This window comes from Phoca vitulina, unplaced genomic scaffold (assembly GCF_004348235.1).
Source record: "Phoca vitulina isolate PV1807 unplaced genomic scaffold, GSC_HSeal_1.0 scaffold41, whole genome shotgun sequence".
Taxonomy (NCBI): Eukaryota; Metazoa; Chordata; class Mammalia; order Carnivora; family Phocidae; genus Phoca; species Phoca vitulina.
This window is the reverse complement of record NW_022589744.1, coordinates 2616463-2637197: the sequence shown is the minus strand read 5'-3', so window position 1 is coordinate 2637197 and position 20735 is coordinate 2616463. Positions and strand designations below refer to the sequence as shown.

Here is a 20735-nt window from a genome sequence, read left to right as displayed (position 1 = left end):
TCAAGCCTACTTCCCAAGCCCCTTCTCTCATTACTCCCCCTCTGAAAGCAAGCTTGGGTCCCCAAGGTGGCACTCAGCCATCAGCCATCAGGGAAGTCTCGCCAGCCTCCTGCCCTCCCCCCGGTACCAGGTTATTACAGTTACTACAGTCCTGGCTCTGATTAGTGATTCTGGGGCCTGATGCCTCATGAGCCACAGACCCCACATATCAGACAAGCCATGCATTCCCCACTTTACTCCCCTGGCCCGGGGAGTGCCCAAATGCAGCAAGATGCTGTCTCTGACAAAACAGAGCCAGTCTGAATTAGGAAGGAACCGAATGTGAGGCACAGCAATCTATAGTGAACTGCTTACACGCTTGTATTTTCCTCAGTACGATGCGATTTCGCTTTTACCATCTGAGAATTCGAAAAGCAATTACCAAAATGCTATATTACTTCCTAAAGCTCGAACCAAAATGCATGTGGAGATGTTCTCAAACATTGATGCCTTTTCACCCGCCCTCTTTTTGTGAAGACCCAGCACCAAATTAAGCCACTGGTGCCAGAGCCAATCCAAGCAATGGGCAATTTTATTCTGGAACATTCCTTGGTTGACTGATCAGTTTCTCTGGCATGATTCATGGTTTCTTATTCCACACTCTGCTTGCACAGGGCAGAAACCAGCTGAAACTGGCTTAAGCAAAAATGGCAAAAGGATAGGCTCATGGAAACCAATCTTCAGGAATAGGCTTCAGGAATGGCTGCAGACAGGGGCTGGAACGCCATCAGAACGTTTTCACCTCTTCTCTGTGCATTTTGACCTCTTCACCTCCTGCAGATCCCCCTTCTCCTTTGACTGGGGGGATAGCCTCAGGTAGCATCTGTCCTCTGACCTCTGCAACCAGGCAGAAAAAAGGCTCTTTCCCTAACTTGTTAAACACCACCACCACGACAAACCCTCAAGGTAAGACCTGAAGGTGGGGTACTATGATGCCAACCTTGGACCAATCATTTGGCAGGAAAGTGGGGTCGAGTTGGAGGACAGAAGTTCCCTAGAAAACCTTCCAGAGTAGAGAAAGGAGGGGTTCCCCTCACAAAAGGCCAAGTCCAGCATAGCTCCTGGGGAAATTGCAAGTGGGACATGCATCCTAATTTGTTGTCTATGACAGATGCCATCAAAAGTTTCAAGTCACATGGGCTCCTCCAAGCTTTGGGCCTTCATGCCCTCCCACCCAACATCCCACATTGGCTTCGTTTCCACCAGCAGTATGACAGGGAGATTCCAAAAAGAACATTTGTGAAGATGCTGATGCACAAAAATACCAAGAGAGATTGTTCCAGAACCCAGCAGACCCTCAGCGTTCGTGGCCTTGATTGCCCTGTGGTCTCTCACGTGATCTAATTTGTGACTTTGCTAAGCCAGGAATTTAAATGGTATGTGGGGCTGGCTTGTGGAAGCAAGATCCCCTGCCTGTGTGTGAGCCGAGCTGGCTGCCCAGCACCCACCTCTGCTCCTGGCTTTGACACTTTCTGCCTATTGGTACAAAACCACTCTGCTAGGGTAGGGTTTTTTTTTAATTGCTGGGCGAAGTGGCAAATGTGGCAAGATCTGAGAAAGCAATGGTTCTTAGTCACAAAGAGAAGTTTCTCGTGGCAGGGCATGTCAATTAGGGGAAGACCCAGCTCTGTGACAGTGACTAGCCTCCTGCAGGGGGACAATAGGGGGCTCCTCCTGGAACTGTCCGTTCATCAAAGGCCCCCAGCGGTGTAGACGCTGCATATCCAAAGAGAGAGTAGGGGGAGAGCGTACGGCAGTTCCTCAGAATCTTGCACCTAGAATTATCCTATGACTTGGTAATTCCACTTATGGGGTCTACACCTCGCAGAGCTGAAAGCAGGGCCTCGAGGACGTGTCTGTGCCCACGCTCATAGCAGCCTGATGCACAGTAGCCAAAAGGTGGAAGGAACGCATGTGTCCATCAACCAATGTATGGATAAGAAACGGTGGTGTGCAGTCAGAATGGCTAAAATTAACAAGTCAGGAAATGACAGATGTTGGCGGGGATGCGGAGAAAGGGGAACCCTCCTACACTGTTGGTGGGAATGCAAGCTGGTGCAGCCACTCTGGAAAACAGTATGGAGGTTCCTCAAAAAGTTGAAAATAGAGCTACCATATGATCCAGCAATTGCACTACTGGGTATTTACTCCAAAGATACAAAAGTAGGGACCCGAAAGGGTACGTGCACCCCGATGTTTATAGCAGCAATGTCCACAATAGCCAAACTGTGGAAAGAGCCAAGATGTCCATCAACAGATGAATGGATAAAGAAGATGTGGTATATATATACAATGGAATATTATGCAGCCATCAAAAGGAATAAGATCTTGCCATTTGCAACGACGTGGATGGAACTGGAGGGTATTATGCTGAGCGATATAAGTCAAACAGAGAAAGACATGTATCATATGACCTCACTGATATGAGGAATTCTTAATCTCAGGAAACAAACTGAGGGTTGCTGGAGTGGGGGGTGGGGTGGGAGGGATGGGGTGACTGGGTGATGGACACTGGGGAGGGTATGTGTTCTGGTAAGCGCTGTGAATTGTGCAAGACTGTTGAATCTCAGATCTGTACCTCTGAAACAAATAATGCAATATATGTTAAGAAAGAAAAAAAGAAGAAGAAGAATGTAGCAGGAGGGGAAGAATGAAGGGGGGGAATCGGAGGGGGAGAAGAACCATGAGAGACGATGGACTCTGAAAAACAAACTGAGGGTTCTAGAGGGGAGGGGGTTGGGAGGATGGTTTAGCCTGGTGATGGGTATTGAGGAGGGCACGTTCTGCATGGAGCACTGGGTGTTATGCACAAACAATGAATCATGGAACACTATATCTAAAACTAATGATGTAATGTATGGGGATTAACATAACAATAAAAAAATTAAAAAAAAAAAACAAAACGGTGGTGTGCACAGGCGGCCGAGTGTCACTCAGCCTTAAAAAGGAAGCAGATTCTGACACCAACCCTGACACGGACGGTCCTTGAGGACATCCCGTGAAGTGAGGCAAGCCAGTCACAAAAGGACAGGTACTGTAGGCTCCTATTGCTATGTGGTTCCTGGAGTAATGGGATTTGTACAGAGAGAACAGTGGTTGCCAGGGGCTGGGAGGGGGCAGGAACCAGGAGTTAGTGTCTAATGGGACAGAGTTTCAGTTTGGGAAGATGACAGGGCTTTGGAGGCGGGCGGCGGTGATGGTGGCAGGACAGCGCGAATGTACCCGAAGGCCACAGCATGGTGTCCTAAAAGTGGTTAACACGGTACCTTTTCTGTTGCGTGTATTTTGCCACCGTTTAAAAAAAATACAAACAGGAGTGGTCTGAAAGTGAGGTTCGTCTGAGGGGGGAGCCTGCCACAGGAAAGCACGTGACTCGGGCGTGAGGAGGGAGGGAGGAGTCTGAATTCACACACGCAGAGCCACACAACCGCAGAAGTGGGAGCACCTTGTCCCCTCCGCCGATCCCGGCCGCTGGACCCCGGGCCACCCTGCGTCCCCGCCCCCCGCCCACCCAGCCCAGTCCTCCCATCAGCAACGACGACGGTAAGGTCACGCCTCTCCCTTCTCTCTTGGCAGCCTGGAAGGGGTTTCCCACGGACTGTCAAGGCCCGACTTCTAGTCCCTTCCCCTCTCTTGGCCTGTTTCCCTGGCCAAAGCGGGCAGAGACCCCCAGAGTTCCTTCTGGGCAGATGTTACCCGCCGGGTGAAGCTCCCCCCTGTCATCTCTGAGTTCATGAGTTTATTGACCTTGCTTTTATGGTTGTTTCCTGTTTTTGTCCCGCTTCCTCTCCTGTTCTGTCATCAGGTGACGGATTTAGAAGGGAGGGGCTGCCTTCTGGCCCGTGGGCCCACGTGGGTAAGGCCTGAGCCATCTGCTGTGCTCCCAGCGGATGCAGAGAGAAAGGGATGGTCCCCTTCCTCTGAGGATTGCATCTGGGGTTCCTGACGAATCTCTCTTCTAACTTTCTTACTATAGATCACACAGGTTTTGCTAGTTTATTCCTCTTTTACTGCTACTGTAAATGGTGTGCTTTTAAAATTTTATTGTATGTTACTGATAGACATAAAAGCAACTTATTTTTTGGATCTTGATCTGATAGCTAGTTGCCTTGCTAAAGTCCCTTGTTGTTTTGAATCACTTGTCTGGTCATTCTTTTGGATTTTCTACCCAGGCAATCGTATCATATGGAAATACTGAGAGTTTATCTAGGACCTCTGGAGCAATGGTAAAAATAGCAGAGATAGTGGGCATCCTCATCTGGTTCCTGCTTTTATCGGAAATACTCCTAAGATTTACTCATTAAATATAATATATGCATAAGCTTTTTGTAAATTCTCTTTACCAGTTTAAAGAAGTTTCCTTGGGGCGCCTGGGTAGCTCAGATGGTTAAGCGTCTGCCTTCGGCTCAGGTCATGATCCCGGGGTCCTGGGATCGAGCCCGCGTCGAGCTCCTGGCTCAGCGGAGAGCCTGCTTCTCCCTCTCCCTCTGCCTCTCCCCCTGCTCATGCTCTCTCTCTCTCTCTATCTCTGTGTCTGAAATGAATTAATAATAATAAAAAATCTTTAAAAATAAGAAAAATTAAAAAATAAAGAAGTTTCCTTCTAGGGGTGCTTGGCGGGCTCAGTCAGTGGAACATGTGACTCTTGATCTCGGGGTTGTGAGTTCGAGCCCCATGTTGGGTGTAGAGATGACTTAAAAATAAAATCTTAAAAAAAAGGTTTCCTTCCAATCTGCTAAGATCTTTTTCGTGAAACAATATTGAATGTTCTCTCTTTTTTTTTTTTTCTGGATGATCCTATGTTTTTCTTCTTAAATCTGTTAATGTAAGTTTTTAGTTTGAGCTCCTCTAAAGGCAGAGCCTGGAACAAGGACTTGGGTTCAGGTAGGTTATTTAAGAGGTGATTCCAGAAAGCTGGGAGTGAAAGAGCAGGGGGATCTGAGAGGGGAGGGAAGAAAAGCCAATTAAAGGTGCTTGACTGAGGTCATGGATGCAGGCAAAGGGCGCTTGACTCTCTGCAACCTTGGAGAATCCTGCTAGATGCCTCCCACAGTTGCCCAAGGAGAAGGAAGAGGCTGGAGCTCACATCCCGCAGCTGCTGTCCTTTACTGGTTGAGGGCTGCATCTTAGGGAACTTCTCTCCCACTTTTGGGAAACACTTAGCAGGCTAAGTGGCTCCTAAAGCATTGAAGAAGACCCTGAGGCAAGAAGCAAAAAGAAACATGGTATAAAGTTGAGGTGGGCCACTGCAGGGTAAGGTAAGTCTAAGCTTGCATGAAATTATCTGCATTAAGTTCTGCTGGTATCAGAGAAGGGCAGAAGTGATGTGACATAGAGCACCAAAGTCTTCTGTTACCAACATAATAAATGATATCTGTAGGTTCTCTTCTATTGTTAAACAACTTTTGCATACCCAAGATAAGCTCAATTTGGATGTGATATATATATATTTACACACTGCTAGATTTGGTTGGCTAGCATTTTTCGTGTAATTGTTGCATCTATATTCATGAGTGAGTTTGGCCTCTAATCTTTCTTTCTCATCCTGTACTGGTCTCATTTTGATGTTAAGGTTAAGGTTACCCTGGCCTCATAGAAAGAGTTAGTGTTCCTGCTTTTTCCATTCTCAGGGAGAGTTTTCATAAAATTAGAACCATCTCTACTTAAACTTGCATAACACTATCTGGACCAGGTATTTTCTTTGTGGGAAGATTTTAAATTATGGATTCAGTTTCTTTAATAGTTATAGAACCATTTCGGGCTTTTTATTTCTTCTCAAGTTTGGTAAGTTATATTTTTCTAAGATTTGGCCTGCTTTGTTTCATTTTTTTTTTTTTGCATAAGTCATTTATAGTCTTTTAAAATTTTTAATTGTGGTAAAATACACATACCATAAAATTTACCATCTTAACCATTTTTCAGTGTAGAATTGGTTGTGTTAAGTGTATTCATGTTGTTTGGCAGCCAATCCCCAGAGCGTTTTCATCTTGCAAAACTGAAACTATGCCGATGAAGCAGTTCACTTCCCCTCCCCCAATCACTGGCAACCATGTCGACCTTCTGTTTCTATAAATTTGTACTGTCTTCATTGTAATCCTGTAGCTATGTTCCCATTTTCATTCCTAATACTGGTGACTTGTACCTTCTTTTGTTTATAAGTAGATTTCACCAGAGATTTGCCTATACTATTAGTTTCTCCAAAGAACTTTTGGTTTTATTAATCCTGTCTACCACATCTTTGTTTTCTATTTTGTTGGGTTTTGCTCTTTATTATTCCGTTTTGCGTTTACTTTGTTGTTCTGTTTACTTTGATTTCTGCTCTGATCTTTACTCCCTTTTGAGTCACTTTCGGGTTTTCTTTGCTGTTCTTTTTCTAACTTCTTGACTACATACTAAGATTGAATACTTATTTCTGACTTTTTTTCTAATACAAGCATTCAAGCCTATCCATTTCCTTTGAAGTGCCACTTTTGATGTATCCCAGACATTTTAATATAAGTATCACTCAATGCGAAGATTTTTAAAACATGTCATTACAATTTCTTCTCTGACCCATGTGTCAGAGGACGTTTTCACATTACCGAGTATATGGGGCTGTAAAGCCTATCTTTTTTTTTTTTTTTTAAGATTTTATTTATTTATTTAAGAGAGACAGAGATAGCGAGAGAGAGCACTGGTGGGGAGGAGAGGGAGAAGCAGCCTCCCCACTGAGTGAGGAGCTCGATGCAGGTCTCGATCCTAGGACCCTGGGATCATGACCTGAGCCCAAGGCAGATGCTTAACCTACTGTGCCACCCAGGCTCCCTAAAGCCTATCTTTTTGAAGAGTTTGTGTTCTCTAATTTAGAGGTGCAGATCGAGCTTTTAAATTATGTGTTTCACCTCATCCATTCATTTACACTCTTGTTTGGTGACTTCATTATTCCTAATTGAGAGACATGTATTATAATTCCTTGCTATAATGATGGTTTTATCTCTTTGTGGTTCTTTCAAGGCAGATGCTTACAAATTTAGAAGAATTATAACTTTCTGGTGATCTGTCCCTTTAGTCCAGGCACTCATGCTATCCCTCATAATATTTTTGTTTTAGAAGTTCTCTTTCTCTGATATGAACAGAACTTTCCCAGCTTTCTTTTGGTTAGTGTTTGCCGGGTATATTCTTTCCTATCCTTTGACTTTCAACCATTCCATACTCTTATGCCTTAGGTTTGTCTCATAAATACCAGAGAACTGGGTTTTGTGGGTTTAAGATTTTATTTATTTGTTTGAGAGAGAGAGAGAGAGAGAGCACAAGCAGGGAGAGGGGTAGAGGGAGAGGGAGAAGCAGACTCCCTGCTGAGCAGGGAGCCCAATGCAGGACTCGATCCCAGGACTCTGGGATCATGACCTGAGCCGAAGGCAGACAGACGCTCAACAGACTGAGCCACCCAGGCACCCTGGGTTTTGTGTTTTCATGTTTTAAAAATCCAATCTGAGATGAGACTTTAGGAATGACCGAGTCCACAACTTCCACTACACTCTACTGAGTAAGAGTTGAGCTTAAAAACCTGCATTTTCAACAAGTTGACAAGAACCCTAATCCAGAAGTTTCTCTTTTGAGGTTGTGTGTTTGAGCTACTTATAGAAATAGACTTTATTTTTTTAGAGTAGTTCTATCTTCATAACAAAACATAAAATGGCCCCCACGCATGCGCAGCCTCCCCTGTTGTCAACACCCCCCACCAGAGTGGTCCACCCGTTACGTTCAGTGATGCTACCCAGGCACATCCTTAGCACCCAAAGTCCACAGTTACATTAGCGTTCACTCTCGGTGTTGTACATTCTATGCCCTAAAAATCCTCTGTTCTCTGCCTATTCACCCTTCCCTCTGCCCCAACCTCCGCAACCACTGATCTTGCCCAAGTTCTCATTTCACTCTATCACTTAATAGCTCCATGACCTGGGTACATGATTAATTCACCTAAGCCCCGCTTCCTCAAATGCATAATCAGAATGCAGAATGGTTCCTTACTTTTGTATGAAAATTAAATAAAACAATGTATTAAAACCTCCCTTCAGTCCCTAACAGAGAATACACATCAACGAAATGTTAGTTTCCCATTCCTTCCCCCCACCCCCTTCTCTTAGTAATCGGAAATCAAGTTTTGCTGAGAAAAGGCAAAGGGATGTTCCCTTGTGACAGGGTGTATCACCAGAAATCTAAGCAGGGGAGGACACAAGAGGTTACTGCCTCCCAAACCCTCTCTGTCCAACTTGGAAAGTCCCTCCCTTTCTGCTTCCTCTCAGGAGGGTTCCCATCCATACATTATCTGTCTTCTCCATCCAACACCTCTGACCTACATCTGACAAATGCACAGGTGTGCTCGGTCTTTAAGCTGTCCAGGAGCTAAAGTGACTCAGAACCAGGTTGTGTGTGCAGGAAAAGCATGGCACCAGGGGGAATCGTGATCCAGGTCATGCAAGTCACATGAGATCTTGTCGTTTCCAAGGGAATTGCCCTGAATCCCATTAAAAGTTTGAGGATTTATAAAGGTAGCAGGCCCATGCACTATTCCTCTTCCTGGTTGTTCTGTTGTGACTGATTTATGAGTACAAGGCATTGTCTTTGCATTAAATCCAGACACCAGGCAGGAATAGATTCACACAGGGCAAGGATTTTTTTTTTTTAATTTTTCTTTTAAGATTTTATTTTTAAGTTATCTCTACACCCAATATAGGGCTTGAACTAATGACCCTGAGATTAAGAGTCGCCTGCTTCCACTGACCGAGCCAGCCCCCTCAGGGCAAGGATTTAAAAAAAAATCTATCTGAAAATCTCTTTCTTTTAACCATAGTTAAATTTTTCATCTTTATTGTGATTATTATAAATTTGGACTTCTTAATACCATCTTCTTAAAAATTTACATTTGTCCCTCTTCTTCCATGCTTTTCTCCTTTAATTCTTTTAATTGAAGGTTGTTTGTTTTCATGCCATTTTAACCTTCTCTAGCAGTTTAGAACTTAAACACTCTCTCTCTGCTGGTTTTTCTTGAAATTTTACCATGCTCATTATAACTTAAAGTACATCCTCCCTCCTGAACAACGCAGTTTAGAAAGTTTTAACTATAATCCTCTCTCAAATATTATTGCCCAGTATGTTAGTTTTGAACTTTTTAAGACTTCTCAAATTAAATATTATAAATATTACATATTTATCTTCCATATTTGTTTGCTGTTTTGTTTTCTCATGCTTCCTTCTTGCATAGAAAACTCTCCTGCAATCATTTTTTCTTCTGGATGCACATCTTTAAAAATTCCTTTAGTGGAGGTATCTTGGGGGTAAACTCTCTCAGTCTCTGTTTATCTGTCTTTCTCTCACTTTGGTTCTTGAAACACGGTTTTGTTGGGAACATGAGAGAAGTCACTGGATTAAGACCCAGTCATGACAAAACCCTTCCCCAGCCCTGTGAAGACATGAGTTCACTCCCCAAACCGACACACCAATCTCCATTCCCCTCAAATCCTCTTGTATCTTCCAGAGCAGAGCATCTTAACTCTTCCAGCTTTATTGTCCCCTTCACTGGAGAACTCAGAGACCTAAAGAACAAGGCAGGGAGTATTTGGTGGTAGAACAGCACTCCAAGAAGGAGCACCTGAATTTCTTCTCTCATCTACATGATGGTCGGGTTCCTTTCATCCCTGGGCAGCTTCTTGGTGACAGGAAGCATTGGTCTTCCCTCTTTGTTTGGAAGCATCCATCTGGCCTTCTAGGGTCTGATCATCAGGCCCCCGAATCCACATCATTCTCTATCCCGGAAGGCCTTGCAGCCTCATGCCAAGACAGCACCCCCGCCCCCCACACCGCCTTCCCATTCTGCCCCAAAAGTTCTGTGAGGCAGAACGGGGCTCCAAGTAACTCCCGGTTCACAAGGACCCTGACTCCCATGGGCAGGTTTGAAGGGCCAGAACCTTCCAGCCTGGAAAGCACAGAGTCATCACCAGCCCCTCCACCCAGAGGCCACCCCGTAGCCAGCACGTGACCTGGGACAATTCTGGGTCACCTTCCCTCCACCACTGAGTCCAGTTCCTCTCTATCAGCTTCTGCACTTGCCGGGGGCGTAAGTGCGGATAGCTGCTGGCTCATGGGTGCCCGCTGTTAGGATCAGGAAGGGAAGGGCTTGTTCCTACCAGTTCCGGTTCAGAGAGTCCCAGGAAAACCACTGTCCAGGCTTCACTCTGAGGGCCCATCTTTGGGGGGTGAGGGGCTCTGGTTGGCCTTGTTAGGTGTTCAGCCAAGCTCCGTGGCCTGGGCATCAGCAGAGACATCAGCAGGAGAAAGGTACACTGGACAGGCCCAAAAAGAAAGACCCCATGCAATCTTATCTGGGTGGTACACCAAAACAAACTACTTCTTCTCTTCATTTACTCAACCATTCCTGCATCCCTCCATCCATCCTCTTACTGAACAGTTACTCAGCATCAGCGGTTTGCCGGGTAGTACCTACCATACCCGCAGCAGAACGGTAAGCAGTTCTAGAATCAGCTTCTGCCCTGCTGGACAGGCCGGTGGGGAGGGAGGGGGAGTTGATGTGTAAGCTAGCAGATGCACAGCCACATTCCCATGCCTGGAGATCAAAGAGGAAGTGGTGGGTGGGAACAGGGGCTGAGGGCTTACAGCAGGACCTTGGCCCCCAGAAGCTTCACTTGAACACTGGTGGGGATGGAGTCAGGCTGGCCCAGCTGTGTGCGCAGTTGGGATTCACAGGCACAGACCCTTCCAGAAGATGTTTGGAGAGCTCCCTGGGCATGAGCCACACACACACACACACACGCACACACACACCCCCCACAACCACTACCCCCGCCTGGCCCCTTATGGCAAGGAAGGCCCCAGCAATTTCCTTTGGCCTTCTGCTGTCTTGCATTTCTCTCGCAAGGGTCTCCTGGGCGTGTAGCTTCTAAGAATCCTTCTCTTGCCCCGGCTCTGTGGGCTTCCTCTCACTCATAAAGACTTCACTCTCTCCCAGGGATGTGACCTTGGCAAGTCAATCACTCTGTGCCTCGGTTTCCCCATTGGTAAGATGGGGACAGTGAGAGTACCTACCTCGCAGAGGTAGAGCGCTTCTGACAGTGCTGAGCTGTAGTCAGTTCACTATTGCATTATCTTTGTTATGATTTTTGCTGTTATCGCTCTCAGCATCATTATTATTCTGACCCAGTAGAGACCACAGGGTCTCCAGCACAGCCGTGCCCGCTGTCGGAGCCCCAGGGCCGCACCCTCAGCCTCCCCGTGGGCTGGACGAGTGTTCCCTGCAGCGCCGCAAGGACCAGATCCCGGGCTGGGGTTACAGCTCGCGCTTTCCTCCATCTTCTGTCTACATCACTCTGAAGCAGTGCCATCCAGGGACATCCCTGGCTCCAGGCTGACCAGCAGCCCTTGCCCACCACACACGGTGGTGACAGCTTTTGGCCTCAGTAGCCAAAGAGAAGGGCACAACTTCATTCCACCCTCGTAACCCAGAACCAAGTTAGGCCTGAGCCCTGAAAATGCCGGGGCATCCCTTGTTAAAGCAAGGAGACCCACTCCTCTCCTGCCTCTCCCAGGCCCTGCTGGCCCCAGGGACTCCTGCTTCTGGGGATTCCCTCAGTAGGTGACAAAGCCTTTCTAGAAATGCGCTGCAACGGGGCGCCTGGGTGGCTCAGTTGGTTAGGCGACTGCCTTCGGCTCAGGTCATGATCCTGGAGTCCCGGGATCGAGTCCCGCATCGGGCTCCCTGCTCAGCGGGGAGTCTGCTTCTCCCTCTGACCCTCCTCCCTCTCATGCTGTCTCTCATTCTCTCTCTCGCAAATAAATAAAAAAAATCTTAAAAAAAAAAATGCACTGCAACGCCTCAGGCCCTGAGCCCCCCTCCCCAGACCAGGGCTCCCTGCCCAGAATGGTTGGGGGGAGACACCATAAGCCAGGCCCTGGAAATGGAGGCTGGGGGTTTGGGCTACAGCCAGACTGACCCCCATTACTCTGTCTGTGCCTGGGCTGCTGGGCACTGTTGTGGGAGCTCTTCCCTCAAGTTGTCCCTATCAGCTGAGTCCGGGCAGGGTGAGGTTGCAAGCCGGGTGGGTGTTGAGCTTTCAATAGCCGTGCCAAGGGGGGGGGGGGTGTCCATCGGAGCGCCTCCACTGCCTGCCCGGGTCTGCTTAGAGAAGGCCAGCTCCTGGCCCGCTTTGCAAAGGAGACAGCCTGTGCTGGACAGACCTGACTTCGGATATTCTCTCCCCAGGAGGGAACTCGATAATGTGTCCTGTGGGATTGGGGGTTCTCAGGTCTGGGGCTTGTAGGCATCATGGTCCTTTGTGCACACACAGTGCCCTGAACCCCATGTGCAGGCACATCACTCACATGCGTACCCGCCGCTTGCGCTGACCCCCAGAACAGTGGCATGGCAGGAGGCCAGGTCATACCCCGGCTTATCGGCTACCTCCCAGCTTCCTCTGCCTGCGTTCCTGCAGGCCTGGAGCTCTGAGAGCTGGCCTTCCACGTGGCTTCCAGAAGACCTCTCAGATAATGAGAGGAAATGTGGTCATCAGCTCATAGAAGACTGGGGTTCCGGGCTACAGCTCTAGGCCACCACTCCCTGACCTGGGTCCACCATCTCCCTCCAGGAGGCCCTCGGCTGTTCCCAGTGAGCCTGTGGATGCCACTCGAGATGTCCCCTTTTGGCTGCTGGGGCCTGCCCGCCGCCCTTCTTGCCCTGTTCTGCTGCCCAGGTGAGCTGGTACCTGGGGATCCTGACTTGGCATGTGCCAGGCCAGACGGGGGGCTGCCTGTCCCCCTGGCTTCAGGCGTGGGAGGCGGGGCTGGTCCTGAAGTCACTGAGGCTCTGAACACAGGGGCAGCCCACCCTGGGCGCTGGATGCTCTACCAGCCTGGCTCCCCCACGATCCTGGATGGGGGGGTGGGGAAGCTGGTCTTTTGGAAAGCAGGTTGAACAGGCCCCACGGCAGCATGGCCTGTGGAAGTGGCAGGTTGTGGAAGCTGAATGGTGGGCTGCGTGGGGGCCTGAGGCAGGAGGGGATGCTGGGGTTCGAGGGAAGGTGAGGGAATGCCCCAGCTGTTCTTCAGATGTGGTCCAGGGACAGCAGGGGGCAGCAGAGGACATGGCCTTTTCAGGACTCCAGGGAGTCAGGGGACCGTGAAGGGAAATGCTACCCTGTGCTCAGCCCTCTGTTTTGGACAACCTGGCAGGTGCTTTTCAAGGGCTAGCTCACCACAACCCTGCAGGAAAGGGATCACTAGTCCGTTTGACAGGTGAAGAAACAGGTTCAGAGAGAGAAATCCCCTTGCCCAGGGTCACACAGCTGGTACATGGCAAACTCAGGATTCAAATCCAGCTCTGTCTACCTGCAAAGCTCCTTTCTTGCCACTTCATTTTATGCCACTCACTGAGCGCTGAGTGGGGACTTGCTGGTGTGGGGGAAGCACAGGATAGGCCCCACTGGTTGAGATCAAGGGCCTTCTGAGTGGGAGCTGAGCTCTGAGGACTCAATCTTGAGGCATCAAATACTTCTGGATGTCTGTCACACACAGGGCATTGTGCTAAGCACTGAGGGAAACCTATAAAGTCTCAGCCCTGCCTTCTAGAAGCTCTAAAACATCTAAGGGAGAGCTGGCATGGATATCAATCATTTGCAAGGTGGTCCCATTATCTTCCTGAACTCCTCTCCCCCTGCCTTCCTCCTCACTGAGCTCTAGCTGTCCTGATCTTGCCATTCCTCAAGCACACCATGCATGCCCTTGACCCAGGGTCTGAAGGCTGGGAACACTCCCTGCGCGCCAGATATCTGCAGGGCTCACACCCACCTCTTTTCGTGTCTGCGCTCAAATGTCAATGCCTTGGTGAGGCCCGTGCTGACCACCCTATTAAAATGGCAACTCCACCCCATTCCTGTTTCCTGTCCCAGGCACTGATCACCGTCGGACAGGGCTGGATGTTTCACTTGTTGATTATTGTCTCTCCCCTTCATGACAAAGGGAGCTCTGCAAGGGCAGGGTTTGGTCTGCTTTGGTCACTGCTGTGTCGTCAGAGCCTAGAACAGGGCCCAGCACACAACAGGTATTCACAAAGTATTTGCAGAAGAAAGGAAAGGAGGGAGGAAAAGGTTGAACCTAGGGCCACAGGGACCCAGAGCACCCAGTCCACCTCCGTCTCTGAGAGGCCTTCATGGAGGAGGGGACATTTGGGCTGGGCTTTGAAGGTTGCATAGGATCCCTCTACATGGAGCTGGAAGACGTGCACGGAGGAGACTCATCTGAAGGTGGTGGGCTGGAGGAAGAGCTGTGGGGTCGCCTCCGCGGTCTGGACACGGGGCGGTACATAAGGCCTGACCGAGGGGACAGTAGCAGACGGGCCATCTCTGGCCTATCTTCTTGGGCACCTGCCCCGCGATCAGACTGCCGGCGGTGGGCGGTGGGCGGGCCCACTGGGCAGGGCAGCAGACACGTGTGCTGCCCAGTCTTTCCGGTCTTCCAGGGTCTGGTGAGGGGTTCGAGGTGCACATGTATCCGGAGCAGCTCGTGGTGGAGCCTGGAGGGTCAAAGTTGATTAACTGCAGTACCAGCTGCGCCCAGCCGCAGACCGGGGGCCTGGAGACCGCCCTCACCAAGACCCTGCTGGAGTCGGGAGCTCGGTGGAAGCAGTACTTGGTCTCCAACATCTCCCGGGACACAGTCATCCACTGCTACTTCACCTGCCTCGGGAATCAGAAGTTAAAGAGTCTCAACGTCAGCGTGTTCTGTGAGTGCCACCCTGCAGGGCCCTCCTCCCCCGGGCCGAGCCCATGTCTACTGACTGTTTGCAGAGCAACTCTGGTACCGCTCCTGGGCACTCGCTTTGGCCCCCACCTCCCTGGGCTCCTGGGGGCACGGGGAGCGGGACCCCGGCCGTGGGCTCAGAGTCTGCTCACACCCTTCACTGGACTCCGTGAGCCTGCTGGCCACGCCGCCTCCGAGGCTTGCTCAGAGGACAGTCCAAGCAAGGTCTGCGCAAACTGACGAGTCATTTCCCCGGCAGTGCTCACAGTCTCCTACCCGCTCAGTAGCAGCCCATCACCGGACACCCCCCACCCCACCACAAATAGCGGGGCGCCAACAGAAGGGCCACCGTGCTCTCCCGTCGCCCCTTCACCTCACGGAGAGAAGGTTAAGGCATGACCTGGTGCTTTTATATTCCTTTTTTTTTTTTTTTTAAGATTTATTTATTTGAGAGGGCTGGGGAGGGAAGGAGGGGAGAGGGAGAGAGAACACGAGCAGACTCGGGGCTGAGCGCGGAGCCGGACACAGGGCTTGATCTCACAGGCCTGAGATCACGACCTGAGCAGAAACTGAGAGCTGGGTGCTTAACCAACTGAGCCACCCAGGCGCCCCTGCTTTTATATTCCTGAGGGCCCCTGGCAAATGTGTGACCATCATCCATACACACCTGTGCACGGGCCACGGAGACCTTCCCATAGGGCAGGATTCTCTCAACGTCTCGGCACCAAGGGTATGGCTTGGGTCCTCCCCATGACCAGCATCAGTGGATCAAGTGAATAGAAAGATGTTCTAAATCCAACATATTACCTTGGGGTGATGGGGGCAAGGTATTCTAGTTTGAAAGGGAATCCACGGTACCACTGAGGACCCCGTTTAATAGATAAGGGATGGCAGGTCTAACTAAGCAAGGCAGGTCTGACTCCAGCCCCCACCCCTTAAGTGGGGACCCCACAACTCTTGGCCCAGTTCCAGTGAGCACCCCCTTCTTAGTCTCAATATAATTATCCAGCTGTTTAATACGGAAATTTGTGTTTGATTTCTGGAGAAGGAGACAGATCCATTTTTTTTTGTTTCTGGTTGGCTGTACAATTTCTAGACCTCCTCTTTGTAGACCCCTGGCCACCTCCATTCTTGTCGATTCCAGAAAACGTCATGTTGATAAAACTCCCTGCCAATCCATCCTTCACCCTGAACTACTTCCTCTATCCTCTCCCTATGCTCTAGAGCAGGCCAGGCCCCAGCCCGCTTCCTCCCCACGTCCAGCTGAGGCCCCGAGAACACGGCGGCGCCAGGGGATGGGCCAGGCCAGAGGGTGGGGGGGCTGCTGGGACTGCACCCCCATCCTGACCAGCCCTCCCTTCTCCTTCCCTGCAGACCCTCCAAAGCAAGTGCTGCTGAAGCTACAGCCCGCGTGGGTGGCTGTGGGGAGATCCTTCACCGTCGAGTGCCACGTGCCGGCTGTGAAACCCCTTGAGAGCCTCACTCTCACCCTGCTCCGTGGCCAGGAGGCCCTGTGCAACAAGACCTTCGCAAGGGGGGACAACGGCACCCGAGGGGCCACAGCCACGCACAACAGCACGGCTCACAGGGAAGACGGCCACCACAACTTCTCATGCCACGCCCGCCTAGATCTGCGGTCTCTCGGCGGGGGCATCGTTCACCGTGTCTCCAAGCCCCAGATGCTCAAGGTCTATGGTGAGGGGCGCCCCCCAGATGGGAGGGGTGGGAGAGGGCATTCGCTTTCAGTTCCTTAGGGGAAGAAAAAGCCCTCAGCACGCCCTCCGCCAGCCCAGGGGGCAGGCACCCAGGGACCCCACGCTGAATCCCGGGGCTTCCCTCTTGCTCTTCGGGACCTTGACCAAGTCACCCCCCTCTCTCTGGCCATGGCCCCTCTCTACATTCAGAGGCTGGGCCCAGAGGTCCCCTGGAGCTCTGCTGTTCTGTGACTCTTGATGGCCAAGGTGTTCCCTGTCTTCAGAGAGTTTGGTAGAAGCTCACTCAGCTCTGCCCAGGGCGGGGCTGGGCTGGGACCACGCCGCGGTCCAGGCCACGGTGGTCAGCATACATAGGCTGCTGCCAAGGGCCGGTGGCCTGGACCCTGGCCTACCTTTCCCCGAGATCCTACACCATTAGCCCTTCATCTCTGCAGCCCAGGTGGCTGCAAGATGGATGAGGCGTGGGCGGGTGACAGGCGGACCCCTCCCCCGTGGGCCCTGGCCTCGAGCACCGGAGGACTTCTGAGACCACTGCCCCCTCTTCCCTCCCCAGAGCCCAGGCCAGACAACCAGATGGTCGTCATCATCTCTGTCGTGTCGGTGCTGCTGTTCTTGTTTGTGACATCCATCCTCCTGTGCTTTGTCTTGGGCCAACACTGGCGCCAGAGGCGGATGGGCGCTTACGGGGTACAGGATGCTTAAGCAGGGCCGAAGTCGGGCCGACTGGGCACAGCCTACATGAGTGGCACGGCCACCAGCGCCGCAGCCCCTGGAACTCAGCACGACTCCTCGGGATCGTGGTCCAGCCCTGACTGCAGGACTGTAACAAGCAGCCGAGGACAGCGGGGTCATTTCCTTTTCTAGTCTGCATATAAACACCTGGACTTAACCCTGTGCCTCCATGTCTTCTCCTGGGATAGAACTCCACGGCCAGGAAAGGCACCCACCAGGCCTGGACTTCTCCCCAGAGGTCTCCTAAGCCTCCCTCCCCCCTCGCCTTCACAGGGGCCTTCCAGAGCCCCAGCCAGCCCAGGCCCTGGGGCGCCCCCATGCTGACCAGCCCAGGCACCAGACACCCTTCGTCGCGGAGCCCTGAGTGACTAATTTCTCCCGAGGGACAGGGACATGGGGGAGACACGCCCTGGCCCAGGAGGGCAGAGAGACGTTCTGTTCCTACTTGGCGCTCGGGGACCTCAGGCCACTCCCAAGCAGGACATGGCTCTGACTTCTTTCTGCCAAAAGAGCCAGCTTCCTGGAGCAAGGGTGGGGCCCAAGGGAACTGGCTCAGCTCCAGGACTCTCTGAGCCAGGCCTCTCTCCCATCACTCTAGGCCTTCAGAGCCTTGGACAACAAAAGCAGTCCTCCCCTTACCTCCTGCTCTGTCATTAGGCCACCAAGGCCCCACAGCACTGGCCCTCCCACATAGGGGAGAGTGGAGGAGGTCGAGCGAGGGAGGGCTCTGGTTCCCAGACCCCCAGGCCCCCCCACCAGCAGCTTCCCAGTCCTGGATGATGCTTGGAGGGGTCTGTGCTCCAGGGCAGAGATGAGGCCAGTTCAGTTCAAGGTCTCCATGTGGTGAAGAAGGTTTTGATTCACCCAGGAGAGGGCCTGGCTGTGGTTGAGGGAGTGGGGGAGGGCTGCCAGGCATGGCTGCAGAGTCGTAGCCACTAGAAGGGCACCTAGGGGCTCCAGGGCTCTTTCCAGCTCTGCGGTGAAGCTGGCAGGGTCCCAGGGCCGATGTCTGTCCTCACGGGAGGCTCTCGGCATCATAGTAGTCTGGGGAGAGACAGTACCCGTATCTTGGCTCCGGACAGGCCAGTTGCCTGTAGCAGTGATGATAGGCGCTCCCCCACCCCCAACATGGCCCTCCTGGCCTCGTGACACATCCCTGGGCCCCACTGCCCCCCTACCCTGCCCCTACCTGAAGCCGGGGGTACATCCGCACCCACAGTGCCTGTGGCACTGGGGGGTGGGGGTGGGGGCACGGTTATGGTTCTTCTGATATAGAGAAAAGAAAGACCCCCCCATCAGAAGCGGTCTCTGGGGTCTCACCCAGAAGTATCTCCACCCCCACCCCACCCCCAGCTCCTGGTGAGCTCTTCCAGCCCAGCCCCAGAGCAGGACTCTGGCAACGCCCAGATCCCCCAGCCTCACTTACCCCCTCCTTTTCCCAGAGGCAGGAGGGCAGTGCTGAATCCTGGCTGTGTCCTGCAAGTGAGGCTGATGTGGGGGCAGGGAAAGGAAAGGGACTGGCCAGGGTAGCGAGGGGCCCAGCACGGGCATTGGGCAGGGCAGGTAGTGGTGATGAAACACCAAAGGCCCTTCCTCCTGGGCTTGCATCTCCTCCTCCTCCTCCTCCTCCTCCTGTGGACCCTCCAGGTAGACCTGGGGATTGTGAGAAAGGGGGAGGAGGGATGATGATATGGGACCCAATGTCCCTACCCCCACTTCTCTGTTCCTCTAATTTCTCCAGAGGAACATCATAAATTGGCTTCCCTTTATCGAGCAGCTAGGTACTTTGGAGACGTCTATTCCTTATTTTGCAGGAGGAAAAACTGAGGCTCAAAGAGGTTGAGCAACTTGTCTAAGGTCACCCAGGTAATAAGTGGCTGAGCAGGGACTGGAAGAATCCAGGTATGACTCCAGAGCGGGGTCAGGAGTCCAGTGACCTGCGTCTGGCCTCGCCCCCAGCCCCTGGACCCACCTGTGCCCCCATCAGGGAGGTGGGGTGCTCATCCCAAGGGCCCCCCTGAGGGCCAGGGTGTGTGGAGTGGTGGCAGCCCCAGCCAGCCTGGATGGTGGACACAACCTGGCCTCCTCCAAGCGGCAAAATCCTACCTGGCTTCCAAGGGCTGGTTCTAAGGTCACCTGCTCCTCCAAGGAGCCTTTCCTCATTCCCCAGTGAGTGGCGCTCATGCCTCGCTCCCCTCCCCGTGCCAGTCGGGACGAAGTCGCCTTGTATTCATAGTCATCGATTTATTTTTTCACTTGTTCAACAAATTTCATTTGAGCCCCTGTAAGTATCGGGCACCCTGCAGACTCCAGGTACAGTGGCGCCTGTCCTCCTGGGCCTGCAGTCTAGTAGGGGCTGCACTGCAGGGAGACCTCCTTGAAAACAAGACCTGAGTGCTCTGGATTTGGGGACTCCCACCCCATGGAGGCTGCTGACTTGGGAGCCTGGCACATAATAGATGCCAAAGGGACCCAGCCGGGCGGCTGCACTGTTGCCTGGTTCGTTTTCTCCAGGATGCACCCCAGATGGATCCCCGCCCTCGGACCTGCAGGCCGGCGGCCCTGGTGGCACACCTCCACCCCACCCCCAGCTGACGCACCTGCGGGTGGCAGGAGGCTGGCCCCGGGTGGAGCGCTGCTGCCCCCAGGCGACTCAGCAGCAGCTGGTGCGTCTGCGCGTTCTGCAGCAACATCAGTTCCAGCAGGTCTAGGGCGGGGGAGTTCAGCAGGCCCACGCCAGGCCTCCCCCTGCCCCCCACTGCCCACCGCTCCACCCCCACCGGCCCCCCCAAAGCCCAGCCCAGGACCGCGCGGAAGGGAGGTGCAGCGAGGACGCCCAGAGAATGTGCGAAGCAGAGTGGGGTACAAGGCGGGTGAGCCCCGAGCCTCACCTTCCTTCACTCGGCCCGGCTGCGGGGGCGGCGGTGGGACGGCCCATGTGACAGGCTGCAGGACGGTCACCCAGGGCTGGGGGGAGCGGGAGACTCAGGCGAGGCGGACAAGGGATCCGGACCAACCTCTCCCCAACAACACCCCCCCACCCCACCCCGGGCACCCAACGAGTGACCTCCCTCACCCCGCTGGGGCCTCGTTCTCCTCCCCGCCCGCCCCGGTTCCCCGAGTCTCCTCCTCTGCGGCTGGGGTCGCTCTCTGCTCCCACCCCACTTCCTCCAGGGGTCGGCCCCTCCACGGACGGCTCCCCAGTCGGCCAAGCCCCCAGGCCTCGCCGGTAAAAGCCGGCTCAGCCCTCACCGTCCCGGCTGCACTCAGCGGTGGGGGCTGACCCCAGCTCCCTCCAGGGCCCGAGGCCATGAGGGCTCCAGCCGGTCACGGTTACCTAGGCGACGTGGGCGACGCCAAAGTCTCCTCCCACGCATGCGCAGGTCCCTCCCCGCCTCCGGTGCTCCGGGCTTGCTCAGCTGCGAGGACTCCCTCCCCCAGGAGGCGGGTCCCTCTGCCAGA

General features: G+C 52.6%; 2 protein-coding genes across 6 annotated transcripts; one reads left to right on the top strand and one right to left on the bottom strand.

Moving 5' to 3' along the window:
• The first annotated feature begins 3553 nt into the window (after positions 1–3553).
• Positions 3554–17925, top strand: ICAM2 (intercellular adhesion molecule 2). 2 transcript variants are annotated; one of them, XM_032429877.1, is made up of 5 exons: positions 3554–3582; positions 12678–12782; positions 14546–14809; positions 16201–16521; positions 17095–17925. In XM_032429877.1, the coding sequence occupies exons 2-5, from the start codon at positions 12710–12712 to the stop codon at positions 17241–17243; spliced, it is 807 nt and encodes a 268-aa protein (XP_032285768.1). In that variant the 5' UTR covers positions 3554–3582; positions 12678–12709; the 3' UTR covers positions 17244–17925. The 2 variants fall into 2 exon arrangements, with proteins under 2 accessions (XP_032285768.1, XP_032285767.1); XM_032429876.1 differs by lacking the exon at positions 3554–3582 and having other exon boundaries at positions 12565–12782.
• A 145-nt stretch (positions 17926–18070) lies between these two features.
• Positions 18071–20735, bottom strand: PRR29 (proline rich 29). Of its 4 annotated transcripts, XM_032429880.1 has the most exons (6): positions 20526–20633; positions 20165–20240; positions 19874–19980; positions 18700–18926; positions 18463–18539; positions 18268–18317 (listed from the first exon to the last, which is right to left on the bottom strand). In XM_032429880.1, exons 1-6 carry the CDS (start codon positions 20583–20585, stop codon positions 18289–18291), a joined length of 576 nt encoding a protein of 191 aa, XP_032285771.1. In that variant the 5' UTR covers positions 20586–20633; the 3' UTR covers positions 18268–18288. The 4 variants fall into 4 exon arrangements, with proteins under 4 accessions (XP_032285770.1, XP_032285772.1, XP_032285771.1 ...); XM_032429879.1 differs by lacking the exon at positions 18463–18539 and having other exon boundaries at positions 18071–18317; positions 20611–20735; XM_032429881.1 differs by lacking the exon at positions 18463–18539 and having other exon boundaries at positions 18229–18317.